At 41.2% G+C, this 21,388-nt stretch overlaps 1 protein-coding gene across 1 annotated transcript in view; it reads right to left on the reverse strand.

The window, feature by feature from the left end:
* Positions 1-1,038: 1,038 nt before the first annotated feature.
* The window catches only part of LOC311143298 (ADP-ribosyl cyclase/cyclic ADP-ribose hydrolase 1-like), a 44,663-nt gene continuing 24,313 nt past the window's right edge, over positions 1,039-21,388 (reverse strand). The window contains exon 8 of the mRNA XM_084179126.1: positions 1,039-1,497. Within this exon, the coding sequence (XP_084035252.1) occupies positions 1,440-1,497 (58 nt within the window). The 3' untranslated portion in view covers positions 1,039-1,439. The remainder of the gene's footprint in view (positions 1,498-21,388) is intronic.

Consider the following 21,388-nt stretch of genomic DNA (forward strand, 5'->3'; position numbering starts at 1 on the left):
GGATGGGTATTCCAGCATGACAATGACCCAAAGCACATGGCCAAGGAAACAAATGAGTGGCTCAAGAAGAAGCACATTAAGGTCCTGGAGTGGCCTAGCCAGTCTCCAAACCTTAATCCCATAGAAAATCTGTGGAGGGAGCTGAAGGTTCGAGTTGCCAAACGTCAGCCTCGAAACCTTAATGACTTGGAGAAGATCTGCAAAGAGGAGTGGGACAAAATCCCTCCTGAGATGTGTGCAAACCTGGTGGCCAACTAGAAGAAACGTCTGACCTCTGTGATTGCCAACAAGGGTTTTGCCACCAAGTACTAAGTAATGTTTTGCAGAGGGGTCAAATACTTATTTCCCTCATTAAAATGCAAATCAATTTATAACATTTTTGACATGCGTTCTTCTGGATTTTTTTGTTGTTATTCTGTCTGTCACTGTTCAAATAAACCTACCATTCAAATTATAGACTGATCATTTCTTTGTCAGTGGGCAAACGTACAAAATCAGCAGGGGATCAAATACTTTTTTTCCCTCACTGTATATATTTAAATATTTCCAATTTCATTAAAAGTTTTTGTTACATGTAATCTTTTGGTTCAACCATAATGCATAATAAGCATCATCAACAGGGGGAACATATTGGGTGTACGCTGATAAGCTGTAGAAAGAATATATTCATTTTCAAGACCTGTTCACAGAAAATATAATTGGTCATAAGAAGGGCCTGAGATCAATGTCAATATTCAGACAATTTTTTACAGAAATGTTTGGGATCGACTAGAAATGGCTTGACGATCAACCATTCGATCGTGGCCGACTGGTTGGTGACCAATGACTTAGGATCTCACTTGTTGAAGGCCACAGGACTGAAAATAAATGATTGCAACAACCATGTCTCTGTCACCAGCAAACACAGTCATGGGTAACTCTAAAATTAACTTGAAAGGCACCCTGGGAAATATGCAAGTAAGGCTTAAAAACCTACAGCAGGGCTATTAAATTCCGGTCCTGGAGGGCCAAAACATTTTTGGATTAGATTTTTTTTTTATGGTTCCCCTATGGCATCGCTCACAAGAACCTTATTTGGTTCCAATTTGCGCCTTTATTTTTTAAGAGTGTAAGAATAACAGTGATTTTCAAAATCTGCAATGAGGGTATTTTCTTCCTCTCCATGTCACCGCGAATCACAGTGTTTGAAAATAAAGTTTTGATTTTCTATTGTGCTGGAGATAATGAAAATTAGGTTGGAAAGTGGTGGAATTGCCCATTAAGATAAAAGTAGATACTATGGAAATGCTTAAATTGTAAGAACTTCTGTAAAGAATGGAAGCTATGCAGATCAGGGTAGGCCTGGGGCTGCTTGATGCCACTTCAAAGATTAGTCCATGGTTCCATGATGGATGAATATCCACTTATACTCTTGTCGACCATGCCTTGCTCACAGCTTGCTACCAGCAGGCGCCACAAGCTGTGTCTGGTTGGGAAATGCAGTCCTGGATCTTAGACCTGAGGAGAGGGAGAGGTGTCTTTAATGTTGCTTCAAATAAACATACATACACACACAAACACACAGCAAATTCTCCAGTGTTAAAAAAAAACTAAATTAACACTGAGTATTAAATCAACACGAAAAGTGTTGAGTCTGTGGACCTATATAGACACTGGAACAGTGTTAAATGAACAAACTGCTTAGTATAAAGCCTTATTCAAATAATTCTAAGAGTGCCTTGCAATTTCAAGTGAATTGTAGAGTTAACACCCATGACTGTATTTGTTAGTGACAGAGACATGGTTGTTGCATTCATTCATTTTCTGTCCTATGGACTTCACCAAGTGAGAACTAAAATAATATGTTATCATCATTTTTTTTTTTATAAAATGAACACAATTACCTACCATATGGCTTGATTTTGAGGGCCTAGTTTTCCCCTAATACAGGGGCCTGAAACTCATACACAATACCTTGAACCAAAACCACACCCATTATTATCATATTTCCCAGCAGGTAGATTTTTTGAATTGTTTGTTTCAATATCTATGTTTGTGAATGTACATTCATTGATTAATCTTATGCTACACAAAGATAAATAACAACAAATGTTTTAACTAATCAAATCAGTTAGTTAGATTTTTTGCACTTACGACTAAAAGGTACAAAGGATGACCTTAAAGGGTACAACTACAGTGACAAGTGTTTGTACCCCTTTAGGAACAAATCTAAACCTTTTTTTCCTGAGTAATACAATGGTTTTCAGGCCTGCAAGTTATGTTATACTGGCTTGCAAGGTGATGTGTAACTCCTATCCAACTTCTTGATTTTTTTATCACCCGTAACCTGTATTCAGAATAACTGCCAGGATTGGAAAACTAAGCTATGAGTACCTAAAGCGCCTAAACTACACTGAACAAAAATATAAATGCAACATGTAAAGTGTTGGTCCCATGTTTCATGAGCTGAAAACACATTTTCCAAATGCACAAAAAGCTTATTTCTCTCAAATTTTGTGCACAAATTTGTTTGCATCCCTGTTAGTGAGCATTTCTCCTTTGCCAAGATAATCCATCGACCTGACAGGTGTGGCATATCAATAAGATGATCAAACACCATGATCATTACACAGGTGCACCTTGTGTTGGGGACAATAAAAGGCCACTCTAGAATGTGCAGTTTTGTCACACAACACAATGCTACATATGTCTCAAGTTTTGAGGGAGCGTGCAATTGGCATGCTGACTGCAGGAATGTCCACCAGAGCTGTTGCCAGATAATTCAATGTTAATTTCTCTACCAACGTCGTTGTAGAGAATGTGGCAGTACATCCAACCGGCCTCACAACCACAGACCACATGTATGGCGTTGTGTGGGCGAGCAGTTTGCTGATGTCAACGTTGTGAACAGAGTGCCCCATGGTGGCAGCGGGGATATGGTATGGGCTGGCATAAGCTTCAGACAATGAGCACAATTGCATTTTATCGATGGCAATTTGAATGCACAGATACCGTGACGAGATCCTGAGGCCCATTGTCGTGCCATTCATCCACCGCCATCACCTCATGTTTCAGAATGATAATGCACAGCCCCATGTCGCAAGGATCCGTACACAATTCCTGGAAGCTGAAAATGGCCTACTCACCAGACATGTCACCCATTGAGCATGTTTGGGATGGTCTGGATTGACATGTACGACAGCCTATTCCAGTTCCCGCCAATATACAACAACTTCGCACAGCCATTGAAGAGGAATAAGCCACAATCAACAGCCTGATCAACTCTATGCAAAGGAGATGTATTGCGCTGCATGAAGTAAATAGTGGTCACACCAGATACTGACTGGTTTTCTGATCCATGCCCCTACCTTTTTTTAAAGGTATCTGTGACCAACAGATGCATATCGGTATACCCAGTCATGTGAAATCCATAGATTAGGGCTATTCTGCCTTCTATTCTTTTGGCCAAGTGCCTTTTGATTTGGTGCCATCCAGTGGTTGTTTTGTGTAGCCACAGCTAACATGTACTATGCTGTGCTACTTTTTTGTTGGTGATAAAACAGGAAATAATGCAGTTCAGCCTCATTGTTGGAAAAGAGCGATGTAATACTGCTGTTTATCTTCTGCCATCCTTCTTGTTAAGCCTTTGTAAAGCATTGCCTGTAAGTACAAATCATTTCTAAGATGTTCATCTTTTAGTATTGTAAGTATTTTCTGCAGGTCATGTTTTAATTCTGAGTTTTTAAGTAAATAGATTACATGTATTCCCTCGCTAGCCTAGCCTGCCTGCTAAGTGCTGTTTTGCAGCTAGCTTCTCTCTACATGTGATTTCTCTTCACACTTAAGTTAGCTTACATGTTATTTAGATACTAATCCTGTTTAGAACAATATTCAAGCAGGATACGTATGTTTTCTATGTACAGTGTTGGTCAAGTATTGTATTGTTCACTATGCGACTATGGAACGTCGGTTAGACTCTGTTGTGATTTATATTGCCTTTTAGTCTGAGCTGCTCCAATAATGTCATTTTCTGTATTGTTACAATTTTACACTGTTTCAACTATAAAACTGGAGGTTTATGGAAAGCCTATCCATGACTCTGGTTCAGTTCTTGATTGGAGTTTGGCTGGCTGTCAAATTATGGTTGCATGCACCTTAAGGAGGACAGTACAGTAAAAAGGCAAGCAACCAGTTGACACAACTACTACAGCAATGGATCCATACACAGTACAACAGAACCTGCATCATGGACTCTAAAAGAAAACAAGATGACCAACGTTCCCAGGTCAGTTCCAGAAAGGGATCGTCAAGATCCTCAGTTGCTGCAGCTACTAGAGCCCGTGCCAGGGCAGAGGAAGCATGCACCCGCCATGGAACCCTCAGCAAAACACAGCTCTAGGAGACCAGACTCAAGCTCCTAACATGATAGACTTTGCCAAATATCTAGCACGTCGTGAGTTGGTAAACACAGGACTCACCCATTTTGACGACCAGCCATTTCTAAGAGCAGTACACTTTCATCATCGGATGAAGGTCTCATCAAAATAGGAGGCCATCTAAAACATGCATGGCTGGACAGTGGCGAGAACAATCCACTTATCCTACCAAGACACAGCTACATCTCCACACTGCTAGTACTGCACTACCACGAGCAGGTGAAACACCAAGGCCGCCACTTTACAGAAGCAGCCGTCAGAGCAGCAGGCCTGTGGATTGTCGGGGGTAAGAAGCTCATCAGCTGTGACCTACACAAGTGTGTCACATGCCGGAAGCTCTGTGGGAAACAGGAAGAACAGAACATGGCAGACTTGCCACCCGAACGCCTCAGCACATCCCCTCCCTTCACGTATGTGGGATGTCTTTGGCCCTTGGACAGTCACTACTTACCGTACCAGAGGAGGTCAAGCTCAAAGCAAATGCTGGGCAGTGCTTTTCACCTGCACTCGGCAGTGCACATCGAAGTCATAGAGTCCATGGACACCTCCAGCTGCATCAACTTTCATAAAGCTGCCCACTCAAGAAAAACCTTCAAACTGTAAACAGTGCCTGCAACCTGGTTCAGCTTATCAGTCAACCTACCAGGGTAGTTACAAACAGCACAGGAATGAAATCCTCAACATGTATTGATCACATCTTTACTAATGCTGCAGAAATGTGCTTGAAAGCAGTATCCAGATCCATTGGATGTAGTGATCACAATAGAGTAGCCATATCTAGGAAACCCAAAGTTCCAAAGGCTGGGCCTAATGTAGTGTATGAGGTCATACAATACGTTTTGTAGTGATTCCTATGTTGTTCGGTGGTGTGTAATGAGGAGCAAACAAATGTTGCACTTGACACATTTATGAAATTGCTTATCCCAGTTACTAATAAGCATGCACCCATTAAGAGAATAACTGTAAAAACTGTTAAATCCCCGTGGATTGATGAGGAATTGAAAAATGTTATGGTTGAGAGGGATGAGGCAAAAGGAATGGCAAATAAGTCTGGTTGCACAACCGATTGGCAAACGTACTGAAAATTGAGAAATCGTGACTAAACTGAATAAAAATAGAAACTACACCATGAAACAAAGATAAATGACAGAGTGACATTTTGGGAAAAAAAGGCAAACTCAGCTTCATCATTCATTGAATCAGATGGCTCATTCATTAAAAAACCGACTGATATTGCCAACTACTTTAATGATTTTTTTCATTGGCAAGATTAGCAAACTTAGGCATGACATGCCAGCCACAAACGCTGACACTACACATCTAAGTATATCTGACCAAATTATGAAAGACAAGAATTGTAATTTTGAATTCCGTAAAGTGAGTGTGGAAGAGGTGAAGAAATGATTGTTGTCTATCAACAATGACAAGCCACCGTGGTCTGACAAATTGGATGGAAAATTACTGAGGATAATAGCGGACAATATTGCCACTCCTATTTGCCATATCTTCAATTTAAGCCTACTAGAAAGTGTGTACCCTCAGGCCTGGAGGGAAGGAAAAGTCATTCCGCTACCTAAGAATAGTAAAGCCCCTTTTACTGGCTCAAATAGCCGACCAATCAGCCTGTTACCAACCCTTAGTAAAGTTTTGGAACAAATTGTGTTTGACCAGATACAATGCTATTTTACTGTAAACAAATTGACAACAGACTTTCAGCACGCTTATAGGGAAGGACATTCAACAAGCACAGCACTTACACAAATTACTGATGATTGGCTGAGAGAAATTGATGATAAAAAGATTTTGGGGGCTGTTTTGTTAGACTTCAGTGCGGCTTTTGACATTATCGATCATAGCCTGCTGCTGGAAAAACGTATGTGTTATGACTTTACACCCCCTGCTATATTGTGGATAAAGAGTTACCTGTCTAACAGAACACAGAGGGGGTTCTTTAATAGAAGCCTCTCCAACATAATCCAGGTAGAATCAGGAATTCCCCAGGGCAGCTGTCTAGGTCCCTTACTTTTTTCAATCTTTACTAACGACATGCCACTGGCTTTGAGTAAAGCCTATGTATGCGGATGACTCAACACTATACACGTCAGCTACTACAGCAACTGAAATGATTGCAACACTTAACAAAGAGGTGCAGTTAGTTTCAGAATGGGTGGCAAGGAATAAGTTAGTCCTAAATATTTCAAAAACTAAAAGCATTGTATTTGGGACAAATCATTCATTAAACCCTAAACCGTTTTGTCTCCAAAGCCCCATATACTACCCACCACTGTGACCTGTACGCTCTTGTTGGCTGGTCCTCACTACATATTCGTCGCCAAACCCACTGGCTCCAGGCCATCTATAAATCACTGCTAGGCAAATCCCCGCCTTATCTTAGCTCATTGGTCACCATAGCAACACCCACCCGTAGTCTGCGCTCCAGCAGGTATATCTCACTGGTCATCCCCAAAGCCAACACCTCCTTTGGCCGCCATTCCTTCCAGTTCCCTGCTGCCAATGACTGGAACAAATTGCAAAAATCTCTGAAGCTGGAGACACTTATCTCCCTCACTAACTTTAAGCATCAGTTGTCAGAGCACCTTACCGATCACTGCACCTGTACACAGCCCATATGAAATTAGCCCGCCCAACTACCTCATCCCTATATTGTTATTTATTTTGCTCATTTGTACCCCAGTATCTCTATTTGCACATCATCTCTTGCACATCTATCATTCCAGTGTTAATACTAATTGTAATTATTTTGCACTATAGCCTATTTATTGCCTTACCTCCATAACTTGCTACATTTGCACACACTGTATATATATTTATTTCTGTTGTATTTTTGACTTTGTTTTGTTTTACCCCATATGTAACTCTGTGTTGTTGTTTTTATCGCACTGCTTTGCTTTATCTTGGCCAGGTCGCAGTTGTAAATGAGAACTTGTTCTCAACTGGTTTACCTGGTTAAATAAAGGTGAAATGAAAATGAAATAAAACTAAATATTGTAATAAATAATGTGGAAATTGAGCAAGTTGAGGTGACTAAACTGCTTGGAGTAACCCTGGATTGTAAACTGTCATGGTCAAAACATATTGATACAACAGTAGTTAAGATGGGGAGAAGTACAGTGGGGGAAAAAAGTATTTAGTCAGCCACCAATTGTGCAAGTTCTCCCACTTAAAAAGATGAGAGAGGCCTGTAATTTGCATCATAGGTACACGTCAACTATGACAGACAAAATGAGAATTTTTTCCAGAAAATCACATTGTAGGATTTTTTATGAATTTATTTGCAAATTATGGTGGAAAATAAGTATTTGGTCAATAACAAAAGTTTCTCAATACTTTGTTATATACCCTTTGTTGGCAATGACACAGGTCAAACGTTTTCTGTAAGTCTTCACAAGGTTTTCACACACTGTTGCTGGTATTTTGGCCCATTCCTCCATGCAGATCTCCTCTAGAGCAGTGATGTTTTGGGGCTGTCGCTGGGCAACACAGACTTTCAACTCCCTCCAAAGATTTTCTATGGGGTTGAGATCTGGAGACTGGCTAGGCCACTCCAGGACCTTGAAATGCTTCTTACGAAACCACTCCTTCGTTGCCCGGGCGGTGTGTTTGGGATCATTGTCATGCTGAAAGACCCAGCCACGTTTAATCTTCAATGCCCTTGCTGATGGAAGGAGGTTTTCACTCAAAATCTCACGATACATGGCCCCATTCATTCTTTCCTTTACACGGATCAGTCGTCCTGGTCCCTTTGCAGAAAGACAGCCCCAAAGCATGATGTTTCCACCCCCATGCTTCACAGTAGGTATGGTGTTCTTTGGATGCAACTCAGCATTCTTTGTCCTCCAAACACGACGAGTTGAGTTTTTACCAAAAAGTTCTATTTTGGTTTCATCTGACCATATGACATTCTCCCAATCCTCTTCTGGATCATCCAAATGCACTCTAGCAAACTTCAGACGGGCCTGGACATGTACTGGCTTAAGCAGGGGGACACGTCTGCACTGCAGGATTTGAGTCCCTGGCGGCGTAGTGTGTTACTGATGGTAGGCTTTGTTACTTTGGTCCCAGCTCTCTGCAGGTCATTCACTAGGTCCCCCCGTGTGGTTCTGGGATTTTTGCTCACCGTTCTTGTGATCATTTTGACCCCACGGGGTGAGATCTTGCGTGGAGCCCCAGATCGAGGGAGATTATCAGTGGTCTTGTATGTCTTCCATTTCCTAATAATTGCTCCCACAGTTGATTTCTTCAAACCAAGCTGCTTACCTATTGCAGATTCAGTCTTCCCAGCCTGGTGCAGGTCTACAATTTTGTTTCTGGTGTCCTTTGACAGCTCTTTGGTCTTGGCCATAGTGGAGTTTGGAGTGTGACTGTTTGAGGTTGTGGACAGGTGTCTTTTATACTGATAACAAGTTCAAACACGTGCCATTAATACAGGTAACGAGTGGAGGACAGAGGAGCCTCTTAAAGAAGAAGTTACAGGTCTGTGAGAGCCAGAAATCTTGCTTGTTTGTAGGTGACCAAATACTTATTTTCCACCATAATTTGCAAATAAATTCATTAAAAATCCTACAATGTGATTTTTTTGATTTTTTTTTCTCAATTTGTCTGTCATAGTTGACGTGTACCTATGATGAAAATTACAGGCCTCTCTCATCTTTTTAAGTGGGAGAACTTGCACAATTGGTGGCTGACTAAATACTTTTTCCCCCCACTGTATGCCTTGAAATACATCCACAGGTACACCTCCAACTGACTCGAATGATGTTAATTAGCCTATCAGAAGCTTCTAAAGCCATGACATCATTTTCTGGAATTTTCCAAGCTGTTTAAAGGCACAGTCAACTTAGTGTATGTAAACTTCTGATCCACTGGAAATGTGATTTATAAGTGAAATAATCTGTCTGTAAACAATTGTTGGAAAAATTACTTGTGTCATGCACAAAGTAGATGTCCTAACCGACTTTCCAAAAGCTTAGTTTGTTAACAAGACATTTGTGGAGTGGTTGAAAAACAAGTTTTAATGACTCCAACCTAAGTGTATGTAAACTTCCGACGTCAACTGTATATACAGTGGGGAGTATTTGATACACTACCTATTTTGCAGGTTTTACTACTTACAAAGCATGTAGAGGTCTGTAATTGTTATCATAGGTACACTTCAACTGTGAGAGACGGAATCTAAAACAAAAATCCAGAAAATCACATTGTATGATTTTTAAGTAATTAATTTGCATTTTATTGCATGACATAAGTATTTGATACATCAGAAAAGCAGAACTTAATATTTGGTGCAGAAACCTTTGTTTGCAATTACAGAGATCATACGTTTCCTGTAGGTCTTGACCAGGTTTGCACACACTGCAGCAGGGATTTTGGCCCACTCCTCCATACAGACCTTCTCCAGATCCTTCAGGTTTCAGGGCTGTCGCTGGGCAATACGGACTTTCAGCTCCCTCCAAAGATTTTCTATTGGGTTCAGGTCTGGAGACTGGCTAGGCCACTCCAGGACCTTGAGATGCTTCTTACGGAGCCACTCCTTAGTTGCCCTGGCTGTGTGTTTCGGGTCGTTGTCATGCTGGAAGACCCAGCCACGACCCATCTTCAATGCTCTTACTGAGGGAAGGAGGTTGTTGGCCAAGATCTCGCGATACATGGCCCCATCCATCCTCCCCTCAATACGGTGCAGTCGTCCTGTCCCCTTTGCAGAAAAGCATCCCCAAAGAATGATGTTTCCACCTCCATGCTTCACGGTTGGGATGGTGTTCTTGGGGTTGTACTCATCCTTCTTCTTCCTCCAAAGACGGCGAGTGGAGTTTAGACCAAAAAGCTCTATTTTTGTCTCATCAGACCACATTACCTTCTCCCATTCCTCCTCTGGATCATCCAGATGGTCATTGGCAAACTTCAGACGGGCCTGGACATGCGCTGGCTTGAGCAGGGGGACCTTGCGTGCGCTGCAGGATTTTAACCCATGACGGCGTAGTGTGTTACTAATGGTTTTCTTTGAGAATGTGGTCCCAGCTCTCTTCAGGTCATTGACCAGGTCCTGCCGTGTAGTTCTGGGCTGATCCCTCACCTTCCTCATGATCATTGATGCCCCACGAGGTGAGATCTTGCATGGAGCCCCAGACCGAGGGTGATTGACCGTCATCTTGAACTTCTTCCATTTTCTAATAATTGCGCCAACAGTTGTTGCCTTCTCACCAAGCTGCTTGCCTATTGTCCTGTAGCCCATCCCAGCCTTGTGCAGGTCTACAATTTTATCCCTGATGTCCTTACACAGCTCTCTGGTCTTGGCCATTGTGGAGAGGTTGGAGTCCGTTTGATTGAGTGTGTGGACAGGGGTCTTTTATACAGGTAACGAGTTCAAACAGGTGCAGTTAATACAGGTAATGAGTGGAGAACAGGAGGGCTTCTTAAAGAAAAACTAACAGATCTGTGAGAGCCAGAATTCTTACTGGTTGGTAGGTGATCAAATACTTATGTCATGCAATAAAATGCAAATTAATTACTTAAAAATCATACAATGTGATTTTCTGGATTTTTGTTTTAGATTCCGTCTCTCACAGTTGAAGTGTACCTATGATAAAAATTACAGACCTCTACATGCTTTGTAAGTAGGAAAACCTGCAAAATCGGCAGTGTATCAAATACTTGTTCTCCCCACTGTATACTGTATTCTATACTATCGTAATAATGTTTACATATCTTGCATTACCCATCTCATATGTATATACTGTATTCTATACTATCTATTGCATCTTAGCCTATGCCGCTCTGACAATAACATTACTCATCCATATATTTATATATTCTTATTCCATTCCTTTACTTAGATTTGTGTGTATTAGATATTTGTTGTGGAACAGTTAGATATTACTTGCTAGATATTACTGCACTGTCGGAACTAGAAGCACAAGCATTTTGCTTCACTCGCAATAACATCTGCTAACCATGTGTATGTAACCAATAAATTAGATTTGATTTAAATTTATATGGGTCCACAGATTAAACTAATGGCAAAATTATGATTTCCGCCTAAATAGACATACCCAAAAGTAACTTCTATTCATGTATAATTACATGATTCTGACATGCAAAAACGTGGTCTATTTGGAAAGACATCTGGGAGATTATGAGGAAATGATCAGAAGACAGATAAGAGTTACATAGTTCAGAATACACATGATCAAGCACACAAAATAACCGTTTTTTAATTTGAAAGTCATCCTCATTGACAAGCTATAAGTGAATTATTGATGACCAGAGCTGAAATGCATCAGATGGCTTCCACAACATGTGAACAATATCAGAAAAAAAATGGGATTGATAGACCTAACAACTAGAAATGGGCAGATGTTTTAGTAAGTGGTCAGGTGTGGTCACGGGACGTTTCCATGTGTTCCTAAACCTCTCAGAAGTGGCATATGTCTGTAAAGAAGATAATTAAAGTGCGATTAAATATTTGCAATCCCTAAATGCTATTTGTTCAGTATAAAAACACAATTTCTACCATAGCAACCTCACTCAAACATTGTGGTGGTGTTATGGGGTATCCAGGGTAAAAGTTTCCTTTCAACCTCTCCAAAGTGTCAGAATGTGGTAAATGCACTGTTTTTGCACACTGGATGTGCCTAAAAGTTATTGTTCACTATAAAAACTAAATCTCTACAACACCAACCTCTCTCAAACATTGTAGTGGTGTCCAAAGTGCCTGAACTGTTTACAAAAACAATATAAAAGCAACAGATATACAGTACCAGTCAAAGGTTTGGACACACCTACTCATTCCAGGGTTTTTCTTTATGTTTTACTATCTTCTACGTTGTAGAATAATAGTGAAGACATAAAAACTGTGAAATAACACATTTGGAATCATGTAGAAGCCAAAAAAGTGTTAAACAAATTATGTATATTCTTTAATAAATTAGAAGATAGAACTGGGTTAATCACGAACATTGAGTTAGAATTGTTTGTTACTGGGCTAGGAATTTTATTGGGGCATTTCACTGTATGTGTGGGGGAGTAGAGAGAAACTGCCCTAGGGTCAAAGTGCTTGCTCTTACTTGAATCCATGGCTGCCTTTTGTCTCTCTCTTCAAACACAGTGAAGGGAGCGGCACCAGGGTTGAATAGAGTTTGACCTTTGTCTCTTTGGTATCTCCTTGATTGATTACAGTTTGAGGGGGTGAGGTACAGGGGAGCGGGTGATTGGTTGGAGTAATAGTTCAGCCATCCTCAGGGACAAAGGAAGTGGGCGGAGCAATAAAAGAGTGGGAAAACTGAAGAGGACTATATAAGATGGAGGGGGACCTTAAGAATGTGTGCTCCTCTGCAGACGAGTATCGGCTTTGTTGGAAACTTTAATAAAGTCATTTCTTGGTGCAACAAAAACTCTGTAAGACCTTATTTGTAATAAAGTATGGTGGTTATTTTCCACAACATAGTTGGCGATCCCGGCAGGACTGGTTAGAGACCTTTGAGTGCTTTTCCTTCGGAGAAAGTTTGAGCGACTCACACAGACTCAGTGGCCGCTGTTTAAAAGGTAAGCTATGTTCTTACTTAAACTGTGTGTTTCGATCAGGCTGAATCTGAGGGTGGGGTACGGAAGGGTTCTCTCCAGAAATGTAAGAACCAGATTTAGCAGAAGAAGCAGAGAGTTTTTGTTGGAATGAGGAATAAGCATGCATGCAATTGATTGTTGATGAGTTCAAACCTACGGATACCGCTTTGGGGAGCTAAAATTAGCACCCCAGAGGACAGCTCGGAGGTAGGTGGCTAGCCAGACGTCCACTGCGGATACCACTCTAACGTGTTGATCATTGTTAGAGGCTGCTCGGAGGTAGATTGGACATACAGTACTGAAACGTCCACTGCGGATACCGCTCTAACGTGTTGATCATTGTTAGAGGCTGCTCGGAGGTAGATTGGACATACAGTACTGAAACGTCCACTGTGGATACCGCTCTAACGTGTTTATCATTGTTAGAGGCTGCTCGGAGGTAGGTTGGACATACATTACTGAAACTGCCTACGGCTACCGCTCTAACGTGTTTATCATTGTTAGAGGCTGCTCAGAGGTAGGTGATGCATCAGCCTGGGTGAGGTGATGCACAAATTAGACAGCGAATCGGGTAAAAATTAAGTCATCCTGAGAAGGTGACAGCATAAATTGGATGTCGCGCTTTTCATCCCTAGTAGGTGAACGGTTGTGAACGCCGCCAGGGCTTCAAAGTAAAGTGAAATAATAAGATAGAGTAGGTCTGCTCATCTTGTGCGGGGGAATAATTTGTTTGAGCGGCTGTGGTTCATTCAATTGTGATTAAGTTGTCATTTGGTCAGCTTCGTTCAATCGTCTGACACTATTGTTCGTCCTGCTTGTCATTCTGTCTGACTCATTTAAGCACGAGTGGGGGCTTATATGTGTGGGTGATCGGACAACAAAAAGAAATCCTGAAAATAATATCCTTGTCTTTGTGGAGAAAGTGTAAGGAAAGGGACTATATTTTAGGTCGTTTGAAGCTTCTAAGGCTGGTGGAGAAAGGGAAAGCCCAATCTTGCATTAGGGAGAGAATAATTAATAGTAAGTGGATATTCATTTACTAACGTAAAGGAGAGAGAGAAATCCTGTTGAAGGAACAGGTCACGTGTACGGGGGTGATCATATGACGTCGACACATTGACTTTCGGTCAAGCTTTTAGGGGGTAATTAAAAGTTGGAAAAGTTAGAAGGGATATGGGATTATGCTAAAATTGACCATAGTAAAGGAATATTCCGGTAGGTTATGCAAATAGTGATGAAGCGTGTTTGAGAACAACGTTGTGTGGATGTGGTATGATGAAGAGATAAAGAATGATAATGTTATAGAGAGTGTGGCGATAAAGAATCATTAGAAATACGAATGCGGTGGATGATGAATAATATTGACATATGATGTATGTTATGTGGGGGTAATTGATTAATGGAGAGTGGATAAAAGTGGAAGAATATAAGTGCTGGCTTCAGCGCCAAAACACGTAGACGTACGTGGGGGTTGAGTGACAGTGCATAGAGCGTGTGGGAGAAAAGGTTTTAAGCAATATAATAATTATCTATCATTTCAGAAGCAGAGGTGATATAGTCAAGGAATTTTATCATATTAGGGGGAAAATATAATTAAATCTGGTTAAATCGTTATATCTGTTTTCAAATCAATGAATGTGGGTTTGACTCGTTGGCTGCTAAGGTATTTACGTTGAGCGTGTGAGATCTGTGTCCTTCAAAGCTATTTTGTGATAAATGTGGTATGTGCCAGATACAAAAAATACGGACCATTTAGAATTGGAATAACGGAGGATTTACTTGTCATTCAGATAAAGCATAGATTCTGCATTCAATTTTCCAATTACGTTTATGGGTTGCTTAGATTGATAGAACAGTCAGTGTTCATTTTGTGTTATAAGACTGAACGATTTAGCAGCTTGCTGATTTAAAATTGAACAACTCCCGTATTTAACCGTCAGTTGGCAGACGCTCTTGTCCAGAGCGATTTACAGGAGCGGTTAGGGTTGGGTGCCTTGCTCGGGGGCACATCGACAGATTTTTTACCACTAGGCTACCCGCCGCCCGAATGATTTGATAATTTGAAAGCTACTGAGAATAAAATTGAATATGGATGTGAATTAAATGTATGCTTGTAAATTATAGCCAGTGTTGTTTTACTAATTAGAGCGTAATCAGAAAGGACAGTTACAGAAATTGAATAGCGGGCTGGCTGTGGTAATGGTTTGGATTGATAACAAAGGAGAATAATTTATGGCTCTGGTTAGCGGGTAAAATAGAGACAGTCCAGCGAGTTGGATTGAGCTGTAAGATTTCAAGTAGAGGTCTAAATACTTGACTGGAAGACAGTGCTTTGATAAATTCTAATTGTTATTACTTTATTCGATAGGTTGCTTAACACCAGTGGTGTATGCAAATAGGTGTTGAATTCTAAAACGATAGTTTGTTTTCGTTACGGGGACCAGGGGATGCAAGTAGCTTTAGCTATTATGCTGAGGGAATAGCACCAACTTATAGTGGGTTGTAGATTTGTTGAATGAACAAACTGATATTTTAAACTAAAGTAATGCAATAGGCTACAATTATAACATTATCAGAAAAAGGCACAATTTAATGTGAAATAGTTATTACAAGTGTCATTGATCCAGTAATAAGTAAGATAGAAGGATAGTAAAGGAAAGGCAAGGGATAAAATCTCATTTAAGTTAAGGGGAGAGTTGAAAGCCAAGGTTTGGGAATAAATGCAGAGACGGAGATTAGAAAGAGAACCACGGGAAAACAGATACAAAAGTTCGGATACGGGGAAAATAGAGTACGTTAGTACAACGGGAGGGTTTTTGAAAAATAGAGTAACGAGGATATTGATCGGGGAAGTAGGGTGTGGTCTAGCGACCTAGAACGAATAGGGTACTGGGAAAATAGCGGGGGACAGGGAAAGTCTCCAGTGCTATTTTATAGGTTTGGGATAAGGGAACAAAAAATAAGAAGAATATTAGAAGAGGGAGAAAATGGAGAGAGGGAGTGAACCAAAAAAGGCTGGTTCAACTACACCACCACCATACGCAGAAGGGGGGCAGTATTCTCAGGTCACAGGTTTAGTCGCAATAACAGGGAATGTAGAGATAGAAGTAGAAAAAAGGAAGCAGCAGGTTTCCACACCAGGAAGAGGAAAACAATCACATTTAGATATAGACTGTTATGAAAGACTGAGGGGGATGTTAACGGAGCTGGAAAATTATGGGATAGATGAACAAGAGTATGATGGGCAAAGAGATGGGGGGAATACAAATGATGAGGAAGGTGAAGAATTTAGACAGTATGCTGACTCTGATCAAGGACAGAGTGAGACAGAGGGACTAACCTCAGAATCACGCAAGGAATTGTGCGACCATATTATCTACGCAATGGAGAAATACAGGAGGGATGAACGGAAATTGGCGAAGCAGTAGAGAGAAATTCTGAGAAAACTGGGACAGTTGCAGCTGGAAGAGCTGACAAAGGACAAAAAGAAAACACAAACTACACCTGTTCTCCAAGAAGGTCAACAACCACTGCCTCAGCAGCAAGGCCAAAGAGGTCCTGCCTTACCAGTAGTGAATGTGTATACACACACCAATCCCCTGGGCAGTGGCAAAACAAGAATAATGAAAATGGACCCAAGAATCAATGGTACCAACCACAGCATCAAACACACCAGAGTGGTGGACCAAGAAGACCAGGTGTCTGCTGGAGGTGCAATCAATTAGGACATATGAGAAGGGATTGTCCTACCAACCCATGGCTGCCTAGGCAACCACAACAGGAAAATTGGCAAAGAAATGGCACCAGCTAAGATGAATGGCAGCAGTCATAGAACTCATGGGGAGGACCACATCAGGGTAGCTAGAGAAGCATTTTAATAGATACTTGGGATCAAATTTCACTGATTCCTTACACTGAGGAATTGACTGTATTTGTGAGAGGGAGAAGTATTACATTCAGTGGGGTTAAAGAATCCTTCCGAGGGTCAAAGATAATGGATTCTGAAAGGTGAAATGTAAATTGAAAGTATGTATGGGTGACAGCATGAATGAGGGTTACAAATAGTCAAATGGTGTATCATGCTGCATTTAAACAATCGCTAGAGGGGTTGAATTTGTGTGTTATGGATTGTAGTAAAGTGTTATGGGTGTCGAATGACGATGATGCTAATGGGAGAAACCATCACATTAGTAAATGATTTTATAGGAGGGGGACCACAGGGCATGTGGGAGAGTACAACCAACGAGGCAAGAGATAGCATATTTGAGTTTCCGACTCACAAAGCATGTTGGGGGTGATTTGAGTGGTAGCAGTGAGGCTAAGGACAAGCCTAGGGGTTTAAATCATATGGGATTTTATTTCGTTTTATGTGCACTAGATTGTGGAATTCACTGGAGAAGGGAGCAGTCACAAGTGATGTTCTTGAGGGTTGTCTGAAAGGAGGGATCAGGAGATGTGGCAAGAGAGTGAGAATTTCGAATTTGTGTGGACTGATTAAGAGGTTTCAAAATGGAAACAAACTAAATGTGTACTTTTTCTTCCAGGAAAAAGGGGGGAGTGATTCTCTTTTCTTTGGAATATGTTCTGAGACTATAAATAAGGCCTGGCCATTTTTTGTTTGTTTATCGTTTTACTATATGGTGTTCAAATAACCACAAACAAACCACTTAGTATGAAATGTTAGCTGTATAGGATTTTTTATTTGTTTTTTGGGTTTTTTCACGGGATGGAAGTGAAATATCTTAAAGGGGCAAACACATGTAATTTGGGCTTTTATTTACTGAGGGATAAGTAAATACGTGTGATTTATTTTGAAAAGAGCTGTACTAAAGACATACTGTACACTTGGGATACAACATTTATGAAATGTTTTGACGGTTGTTAATGAGTAGTATACTATTTGATGGAACAATTAATTGAATGATTTCAATGACCTCTGCAATCTATCCTGGCTTTATAGTGTGATCTGATCATCCACACTATAGATAAATAATAATAAAATAATAATAATAATATATATCTTGGAGGCATGCTTAATTAGGGGTTCATTATAATAAGCAATTGTAAAGAAGTATATAATTTGGCATTAATCCTATATATCATCCCAAACAGGACAAAGATGAAGTGGGAGAGTTAGTCTTGAAGGAGAGATATCCTTGAATAACGAATGCAATTGGGTTAAGATATCATCAAGGATTGTCATTTTAAGTTCAGTTATTATTTTTGGTTTTAACAAGCAATGTTGTTGTTTTGTTTTTTGAACACATGAATCACGATGTGATGCATGTTTCCAAAGGGGGGAAGGTGTTAACAATTTTGATTTTGGGCTTACAGGGGTTTTAAAGGTGTTTTAATTATTTTGGGGCTTACAGGAGTTTTAATGGTTTTTAATGGTTTTAATATTTTTAATGTTTTTGTGGTAAGATATGCAAATTGTATTAAGGATATGAGCAGTAGTAATAATGTGTTATGGGTTAGGTTAAATCTTTTTTTGTTTTTGTGATAGGAGGCAGGGTGTAGAGGTCTGTCTATGAATTGAGGGGACTACAACGAGCTGGAAGGAGGTGCGCTTCATAATCTCAAGGCTTCTCCTGACGGATGAGAGGACATAAGTAGCATACTGTGTCTCACCTAACCTAACAATGTTCTTAAGATTTTTTTCCCATGGGTGAAGGGAACTCTGCCCAATGGAGTAGGAGAATCTGAGTGTTTTCTGCGCCCTGGAGACTATGTGATGGTAAATGACTACGGAAGAAAGAGTTGGAAAGACCCTATGTGGAGGGGCCTGTACCAGGTGTTGTTGGCTACCTCAATGATGGTAAAAGTGGCGGAGACATTTACATTTACGTTACATTTACATTACATTTACGTCATTTAGCAGACGCTCTTATCCAGAGCGACTTACAAATTGGTGCATTCACCTTATAGCCAGTGGGATAACCACTTTACAATATGTTTTTTTTTTTTTGGTGGGGTAAGGGGGGGTAGAAGGATTACTTTAACCTATCCCATGTATTCCTTAAAGAGGTGGAGACAGATACTTAGATCCATGTTTCCCACTATAGGAGTGTTCCAACCCCAGCCATTGGGTAGCATTGTTGTCTTTTGTGTGTGTCTGTGCTTGTGTGTCCTTGCAGCAGTAACTCAGAGCTTCCTTATGGGTAGGCTGGTAGGACACTTCGCAGACCGATGTCGATAGATTGAGAGGGACTCTGGCTGATCCAGAGACCCTAGTGACGGAAGAAGGTTAACAGCTAAAGTGACATTACATTTACATTTTAGTCATTTAGCAGAGGCTCTTATCCAGAGCGACTTACAGTTAGTGCATACATTATTTAATTTTTTTTCATAACCCCGTGGGAATCGAACCCACAACCCTGGCGTTGCAAACGCCATGCTCTACCAACTGAGCTACAGTGGGGAAAAAAAGTATTTAGTCAGCCACCAATTGTGCAAGTTCTCCCACTTAAAAAGATGAGAGAGGCCTGTAATTTTCATCATAGGTACACGTCAACTATGACAGACAAATTGAGGAAAAAAAATCCAGAAAAACCCATTGTAGGATTTTTAATGAATTTATTTGCAAATTATGGTGGAAAATAAGTATTTGGTCACCTACAAACAAGCAAGATTTCTGGCTCTCACAGACCTGTAACTTCTTCTTTCAGAGGCTCCTCTGTCCTCCACTCGTTACCTGTATTAATGGCACCTGTTTGAACTTGTTATCAGTATAAAATACACCTGTCCACAACCTCAAACAGTCACACTCCAAACTTCACAATGGCCAAGACCAAAGAGCTGTCAAAGGACACCAAAAACAAAATTGTAGACCTGCACCAGGCTGGGAAGACTGAATCTGCAATAGGTAAGCAGCTTGGTTTGAAGAAATCAACTGTGGGAGCAATTATTAGGAAATGGAAGACATACAAGACCACTGATAATCTCCCTCGATCTGGGGCTCCACGCAAGATCTCACCCCGTGGGGTCAAAATGATCACAAGAACGGTGAGCAAAAATCCCAGAACCACACGGGGGGACCTAGTGAATGACCTGCAGAGAGCTGGGACCAAAGTAACAAAGCCAACCATCAGTAACACACTACGCCGCCAGGGACTCAAATCCTGCAGTGCGAGACGTGTCCCCCTGCTTAAGCCAGTACATGTCCAGGCCCGTCTGAAGTGCATTTGGATGACCCAGAAGAGGATTGGGAGAATGTCATATGGTCAGATGAAACCAAAATATAACTTTTTGGTAAAAACTCAACTCGTCATGTTTGGAGGACAAAGAATGCTGAGTTGCATCCAAAGAACACCATACCTACTGTGAAGCATGGGGTTGGAAACATCATGCTTTGGGGCTGTTTTTCTGCAAAGGGACCAGGACGACTGATCCGTGTAAAGGAAAGAATGAATGGGGCCATGTATCGTGAGATTTTGAGTGAAACCCTCCTTCCATCAGCAAGGGCATTGAAGATGAAACGTGGCTGGGTCTTTCAGCATGACAATGATCCCAAACACACCGCCCGGGCAACGAAGGAGTGGCTTCGTAAGAAGCATTTCAAGGTCCTGGAGTGGCCTAGCCAGTCTCCAGATCTCAACCCCATAGAAAATCTTTGGAGGGAGTTGAAAGTCCGTGTTGCCCAGCGACAGCCCCAAAACATCACTGCTCTAGAGGAGATCTGCATGGAGGAATGGGCCAAAATACCAGCAACAGTGTGTGAAAACCTTGTGAAGACTTACAGAAAACGTTTGACCTGTGTCATTGCCAACAAAGGGTATATAACAAAGTATTGAGAAACTTTTGTTATTGACCAAATACTTATTTTCCACCATCATATGGCAATAAATTCATTAAAAATCCTACAATGTGATTTTCTGGAATTTTTTTTCTCATTTTGTCTGTCATAGTTGACGTGTACCTATGATGAAAATTACAGGCCTCTCTCATCTTTTTAAGTGGGAGAACTTGCACAATTGGTGGCTGACTAAATACTTTTTTTCCCCACTGTACATCCCCGCCGGCCATTCCCTCCCCTACCCTGGACGACGCTGGGCCAATTGTGCGCCGCCCCATGGGTCTCCCGGTCGCGGCCGGCTACGACAGAGCCTGGATTCAAACTCTAGTGGCACAGCTAGCACTGCGATGCAGTGCCTTAGACCATACATCATCGTCCAGGTTACACCAACGGTGGTACGGATAGAGGGGAGCGCGATCGGGTATCATCTAAACCATTGTACCAGAGTGAGGGAACTGATGACTAAGAGACCGCCGAGAGATTCCAGACCTCCAAGACATTCCAGACCGCCGAGAGATTCCAGACCTCCAAGACATTCTAGACCGCCGAGAGATTCCAGACCTCCAAGACATTCTAGACCACCGAGAGATTCCAGACCTCC

This window comes from Coregonus lavaretus (assembly GCF_964263955.1).
Source record: "Coregonus lavaretus genome assembly, chromosome: 2".
NCBI classification, from domain to species: Eukaryota; Metazoa; Chordata; class Actinopteri; order Salmoniformes; family Salmonidae; genus Coregonus; species Coregonus lavaretus.